Raw genomic sequence first — 7500 nt, 5'->3', positions numbered from 1 at the left:
CTTGTACTGTCTTGATAATCGTTTTCCTCTGTTTTTTTTCTCATATATATTTTAATCTCTCTTTCCATCTACGGACTGAATATACTCTCCTGCAACCCACCTCACCCAATGTGGTGCTATTTTTATACTTTAGAACCAGAACCCCCATCAGAAGCTAGCCAGCTAACTAGCTACTAACCTTTACACCGGATCATCGCAGCTAGCTAGCTGCAACCGGGTGGCTACTCCTGGCTAACGGCTCTGTCCCGAAGCAAGCACCAGTTAGCCATCTCCCGGCTTGCCGAAGCGGTCCACCAGCCTATTCTTGGGCTACAATACCTCTTTTGCCAATTGGCCTGGACCCATTACTGCCAACACAGAGCCCCGCCGGTCTGTCACGACTGGTCTGCCGACATAATCGTCCGAGGTGGTTTCTCCAGCTCGCTTAGCGTAGTAGCGACTACCGAACATCTCCCTGACTCACCTATTGCTGCTCATTGGACCCTATGGTCACAAGGCTACACATGCCTCTCCCTAATGTCAATATGCCTTGTCTATTGCTGTTCAGGTTAGTTACTATTGTTTTATTTCACTGTAGAGCCCCCAGCCCTGCCCAACATGCCTTAGATAGCTCTTTTGTCCCAACCCCACACATGGGGAGACCTCACCTGGGTTAACTGGTGCCTCCAGAGACACAACCTCTCTCATCGTCACTCAATGCCTAGGTTTACCTCCACTGTACTCACATCCTACCGTACCCTTGTCTGTACATGATTCCTTTAATCTATTCTTCTACGCCAAGAAACCTGCTCCTTTTATTCTCTGTTCTGAACGCACTAGACAACCAGTTCTTATAGCCTTTAGTCGTACCCTTATTCTACACCTCCTTTGGTGATGTAGAGGTGAATCCAGGCCCTGTAGCCCCCAGCACCACTCCTATTCCCCAGGCCCTGTAGCCCCCAGCACCACACCTATTCCCCAGGCCCCGTAGCCCCCAGCACCACACCTATTCCCCAGGCCCTGCAGCCCCCAGCACCACACCTATTGCCCAGGCCCTGCAGCCCCCAGCACCACACCTATTCCCCAGGCCCCATAGCCCCCAGCACCACACCTATTCCCCAGGCCCTGCAGCCCCCAGCACCACACCTATTCCCCAGGCCCTGCAGCCCCCAGCACCACACCTATTCCCCAGGCCCTGCAGCCCCCAGCACCACACCTATTCCCCAGGCCCTGCAGCCCCCAGCACCACACCTATTCCCCAGGTGCTCTCATTTGTTGACTTCTGTAACTGTAAAAGCCTTGGTTTCATGCATGTTAACATCAGAAGCCTCCTCCGTAAGTTTACTTTATTCAATGTTTTATCACACTCTGCCAACCCTGATGTCCGAGCCGTGTCTGAATCCTGGTTTAGGAATGCCCAACATTTTCTGACCAGATAGAACTGCCAAAGGGGGTGGAGTTGCAATCTACTGCAGAGATAGCCTGCAGTGTTCTGTCACACTATTCAGGTCTGCGCCCAAACAATTAGAGCTTCTACTTTTAAAAATCCACCTTTCCAGAAACAAGTCTCTCACCGTTTTCGCTTGTTATAGACCCCCCTCAGCCCCCAGCTGTGCCCTGGACACCATATGTGAAATGATTGCTCCCGATCTGTCTTCAGAGTTCGTACTGTTAGGTGACCTAAACTGGGATATGCTTAACACAATCTCACACAAATTATCAAGGAATTTACCAGGTACAACCCTAAATCCATAACCATGGGCACCCTCATAGATATCATCCTGACCAACTTGCCCTCTAAATACACCTCTGCTGTCTTCAACCAGGATCTCAGCGATCACTGCCTCATTGCCTGCGTCCGTGGTCAAACGACCACCCCTCATCACTGTTAAACGCTCCCTAAAACACTTCAGCAAGCAGGCCTTTCTAATCGACCTGGCCCAGGTATCCTGGAAGGATAATGACCTCATTCCATTAGTAGAGGATGCCTGCTCTTTCAAAGTGCTTTCCTCACCATCTTAAATAAGCCCCCCAACAGATGGTTCACTTGACTGCCCTCGACCAGCACAAAAACATCCTGTGGCATTAGCATCAAACAGCGATATGCAACTTTTCAGTCAGGAACCAATATACACAGTCAGATAGGAAAGCTAAGGCTTTTTCAAACAGAAATCTGCATCCTATAGCACTAATTCCAGAATGTTTAGGGACTCTGTAAAGTTCCAAAACAGGATCCCTACAAATCAGCAGGACTAGACAATCTGAACCCTCTCTTTCTAAAATTATCCGCTGAAATGGTTGCAACCCCTGTTACTGGCCTGTTCAACCTCTCTTTTGTGTCGTCTGAGATCCCCAAAGATTGGAAAGCCGCGGTCATCCCCCTCTTCAAAGGGGGAGACACTCTAGACCCAAACTGTTACAGACCTATATCCATCCTGCCCTGCCTTTCTAAAATCTTCTAAAACCAAGTTAACAAACAGATCACCGACCAGTTCGAATCCCACCGTACCTTCTCCACTATTCAATCTGGTTTCTGAGCTGGTCATGGGTGCACCTCAGCCACGCTCCAGGTCCTAAACGATATAATATCCGCCATCGATAAAAGACAGTACTGTGCAGCCGTCTTCATCAACCTGGGCAAGGCTTTCGACTCTGTCAATCACCGCATTCTTATTGGCAGACACAACAGCCTTGGTTTCTCAAATGATTGCCTCGCCTGGTTCACCAACTACTTCTCTGATAGAGTTCAGTGTGTCAAATCGGAGGGCCTGTTGTCCGGACCTCTGGCGATCTCTATGGAGGTGCCACAGGGTTCAATTCTCAGGCCGACTCTTTTCTCTGAATACATCAATGATTTCGCTCTTGCTGCTGGTAATTACCTGATCCACCTCTACTCAGACGATACCATTCTGTATACATCTGGCCCTTCTTTCGACACTGTGTTAACAAACCTCCAAATGAGCTTTAATCCCATACAACTCTCCTTCCGTGGCCTACAACTGCTTTAAAATGCTAGTAAAACCAAATGCATGCTCTTTAACCGTTCGCTGCCCGCACCCGCCCACCCGACTAGCATCACTACTCTGGACGGTTCGGACTTAGAATACGTATTTGTAGTTGTCCACATATTATAGGTGTCTGGCTAGACTGTAAACTGTCCTTCCAGACTCACATTAAGCATCTCAAATCCAAAATTAAATCTAGAATCGGCTTCCTATTTCTCAGCAAAGCTTTCTTCACTCATGCTGCCAAACATACCCTCGTAAAACGGACTATTCTACCAATCCTTGACTTTGGCGATTTACAAAGACATTTACAAAACACTCTACTCAGCAAACTGGATGTAGTCTATCACAGTGCCATCCGTTTTGTCACCAAAGCCCCATATACTACCCACCGCTGTGACATGTATGCTCTCGTTGGCTGGCCCTCGCTACATATTCGTCGCCAAACCCACTGGCTCCAGGTCATCTATAAGTCTATGCTAGGTAAAGCCCCACCTTATCTCAGCTCACTGGTCACCATAGTAGCACCCACCCGTAGCACACACTCCAGCAGGTACAGTGCCTTGCGAAAGTATTCGGCCCCCTTGAACTTTGCGACCTTTTGCCACATTTCAGGCTTCAAACATAAAGATATAAAACTGTATTTTTTTGTGAAGAATCAACAACAAGTGGGACACAATCATGAAGTGGAACAACATTTATTGGATATTTCAAACTTTTTTAACAAATCAAAAAATGAAAAATTGGGCGTGCAAAATTATTCAGCCCCTTTACTTTCAGTGCAGCAAACTCTCTCCAGAAGTTCAGTGAGGATCTCTGAATGATCCAATGTTGACCTAAATGACTAATGATGATAAATACAATCCACCTGTGTGTAATCAAGTCTCTGTATAAATGCACCTGCACTGTGATAGTCTCAGAGGTCCGTTAAAAGCGCAGAGAGCATCATGAAGAACAAGGAACACACCAGGCAGGTCCGAGATACCGTTGTGAAGATGTTTAAAGCCGGATTTGGATACAAAAAGATTTCCCAAGCTTTAAACATCCCAAGGAGCACTGTGCAAGCGATAATATTGAAATGGAAGGAGTATCAGACCACTGCAAATCTACCAAGACCTGGCCGTCCCTCTAAACTTTCAGCTCATACAAGGAGAAGACTGATCAGAGATGCAGCCAAGAGGCCCATGATCACTCTGGATGAACTGCAGAGATCTACAGCTGAGGTGGGAGACTCTGTCCATAGGAAAACAATCAGTCGTATATTGCACAAATTTGGCCTTTATGGAAGAGTGGCAAAAAGGAAGCCATTTCTTAAAGATATCCATAAAAAGTGTAGTTTAAAGTTTGCCACAAGCCACCTAGGAGACACACCAAACATGTGAAGAAGGTGCTCTGGTCAGATGAAACCAAAATTGAACTTTTTGGCAACAATGCAAAACGTTATGTTTGGCGTAAAAGCAACACAGCTCATCACCCTGAACACACCATCCCCACTGTCAAACATGGTGGTGGCAGCATCATGGTTTGGGCCTGCTTTTCTTCAGCAGGGACAGGGAAGATGGTTAAAATTGATGGGAAGATGGATGGAGCCAAATACAGGACCATTCTGGAAGAAAACCTGATGGAGTCTGCAAAAGACCTTTTATTTATTTTTTAATTTGTAATTTTACCTTTATTTAACCAGGCAAGTCAGTATGGGTGGTCCTTCTGTAGCTCAGTTGGTAGAGCATGGCGCTTGTAACGCCAGGGTAGTGGGTTCGATCCCCGGGACCACCCATATGTAGAATGTATGCACACATGACTGTAAGTTGCTTTTGATAAAAGCGTCTGCTAAATGGCATATATATATATATATATATATAGTTAAGAACACATTCTTATTTTCAATGACGGCCTGGGAACAGTGGGTTAACTGCCTGTTCAGGGGCAGAACGACAGATTTGTACCTTGTCAGCTTGGGGGTTTGGACTCGCAACCTTCAGGTTACTTGTCCAACGCTCTAACCACTAGGCTACGCTGCCGCCCCACCTGAGACTGGGACGGAGATTTGTCTTCCAACAAGACAATGATCCAAAACATAAAGCAAAATCTACAATGGAATGGTTCAAAAATAAACATATCCAGGTGTTAGAATGGCGAAGTCAAAGTCCAGACCTGAATCCAATCGAGAATCTGTGGTAAGAACTGAAAACTGCTGTTCACAAATGCTCTCCATCCAACCTCACTGAGCTCGAGCTGTTTTGCAAGGAGGAATGGGAAAGAATTTCAGTCTCTCAATGTGCAAAACTGATAGAGACATACCCCAAGCGACTTACAGCTGTAATCACAGCAAAAGGTGGCGCTACAAAGTATTAACTTAAGGGGTCTGAATAATTCTGCACGCCCAATTTTTCAGTTTTTGATTTGTTTAAAAAGTTTGAAATATCCAATAAATGTCGTTCCACTTCATGATTGTGTCCCACTTGTTGTTGATTCTTCACAAAAAATACAGTTTTCTATCTTTATGTTTGAAGCCTGAAATGTGGCAAAAGGTCGCAAAGTTCAAGGGGGCCGAATACTTTTGCAAGGCACTGTATATTTCACTGGTCATCCTCAAAGCCAACACTCCCTTTGGCCGCCTTTCCTTCCAGTTCTCTGCTGCCAATGACTGGAACGAATTGCAAAAAATCACTGAAGCTGGAGACTCATATCTCCCTTTAATCCAAAGGTCAAAGTTCCAAGTTGCTCCAAACATTAAACGCTCACTCCCCCTAGTGGCTACAGGTTATCTACAAGTCTATGCTAGGTAAAGCCTAGTGGCTACAGGTTATCTACAAGTCTATGCTAGGTAAAGCCTAGTGGCTACAGGTTATCTACAAGTCTATGCTAGGTAAAGCCTAGTGGCTATAGGTTATCTACAAGTCTATGCTAGGTAAAGCCTAGTTCACTCCCCCTAGTGGCTACATGTTATCTACAAGTCTATGCTAGGTAAAGCCTAGTGGCTACAGGTTATCTACAAGTCTATGCTAGGTAAAGCCTAGTTCACTCCCCCTAGTGGCTACAGGTTATCTACAAGTCTATGCTAGGTAAAGCCTAGTGGCTATAGGTTATCTACAAGTCTATGCTAGGTAAAGCCTAGTGGCTACAGGTTATCTACAAGTCTATGCTAGGTAAAGCCTAGTTCACTCCCCCTAGTGGCTACAGGTTATCTACAAGTCTATGCTAGGTAAAGCCTAGTGGCTACAGGTTATCTACAAGTCTATGCTAGGTAAAGCCTAGTGGCTACAGGTTATCTACAAGTCTATGCTAGGTAAAGCCTAGTGGCTACAGGTTATCTACAAGTCTATGCTAGGTAAAGCCTAGTGGTCAGTTTTGAATGCATTCCCCAGTTCCCAGTTCCCAACAGATGTCCAATTTCAAAGTAAATCTTGAGCGAACTGGATGTGTTTAGTGTGTTCTGTGTGTTCTGTGTGTGTGTGTGTGTGTGTGTGTGTGTGTGTGTGTGTGTGTGTGTGTGTGTGTGTGTGTGTGTGTGTGTGTGTGTGTTTCGCGGGGTGTGTGTGTACCTGCCACTGCACCAGAACAGAGGTAGTAGTAGAGGGTTTGACTGATACTATCACTGGAGCCTCCTCAGGAACTAGACAGAGGGAGAGATGAAGAAAGAGAGATGGACAGATGGACAGAAAATGGAAAAATCTTAATTTGGACAATATAAAACAGAGTAATTTTCCTCCCTCCCTCCCTCCCTCCCTCCCTCCCTCCCTCCCTCCCTCCCTCCCTCCCTCCCTCCCTCCCTCCCTCCCTCCCTCCCTCCCTCCCTCCCTCCCTCCCTCCTGTCTCCTACCATCCTGTAGTGTGATAACAGTCTCCGTCTCTTTGCTGTAGTTGCTGTCTCCTACATCGTTGGTTGCCAGCATCCTCAGCTTGTACGACGTGAAGGGTTTCAGTCTGTAAAACACATAAACTCACTTAACAGTCACATAGAATATTCTCCTGTAGAAGCGGGAGTCACGTACACATGGTTAGCAGATGTTAATGCGAGTGTAGCGAAATGCTTGTGCTTCTAGTTCCGACAGTGCAGTAATATCTATCAAGTAATCTAACAATTCCACAACAACTACCTAATACACACAAATTTAAAGGGATGGAATAAGAATATCTACTTATAAATATATGGATGAGCGATGGTCGAGCGGCAAGATGCAGTAGATGGTATAGATGGCCTGGCTAGGGCCCAACCAGAAAGACAGAGAGAGAGAGAGACAGAGAGAGAGACAGAGAGACAGAGCCAGAGAGAGAGAGAGAGACAGAGAGAGAGAGAGAGAGAGAGAGAGAGCGAGAGAGCGAGAGAAAGAGAGACAGAGAGAGAGAGAGAGCGAGAGAGAGAGAGACAGAGAGAGAGAGAGCGAGAGAGAGAGAGACAGAGAGAGAGAGAGCGAGAGAGTTGAACCCGGAGAAGAGTCCCCTAATCAAGCTGGTCCTGGGGCTCTGTTCACAGGACAGCAACACAATTAGACCCAACCAAATCATGAGAACA

At 46.3% G+C, this 7500-nt stretch overlaps 1 protein-coding gene across 1 annotated transcript in view; it reads right to left on the bottom strand.

Annotated features, from left to right (window-relative positions):
* Nucleotides 1–7500, bottom strand: part of LOC124018701 (protein sidekick-1-like) — a 60622-nt gene that overhangs the window by 44465 nt on the left and 8657 nt on the right. Inside the window, exons 3-4 of the mRNA XM_046334053.1 lie at nt 6808–6911; nt 6530–6600 (exon numbers count right to left, since the gene is read on the bottom strand). Of these exons, the coding sequence (XP_046190009.1) occupies nt 6530–6600; nt 6808–6911 (175 nt within the window). The remainder of the gene's footprint in view (nt 1–6529; nt 6601–6807; nt 6912–7500) is intronic.

The sequence above is a fragment of the Oncorhynchus gorbuscha genome, unplaced genomic scaffold (assembly GCF_021184085.1).
Source record: "Oncorhynchus gorbuscha isolate QuinsamMale2020 ecotype Even-year unplaced genomic scaffold, OgorEven_v1.0 Un_scaffold_564, whole genome shotgun sequence".
Classification (NCBI taxonomy): Eukaryota; Metazoa; Chordata; class Actinopteri; order Salmoniformes; family Salmonidae; genus Oncorhynchus; species Oncorhynchus gorbuscha.
This window is presented reverse-complemented; position numbering and strand designations above follow the sequence as displayed.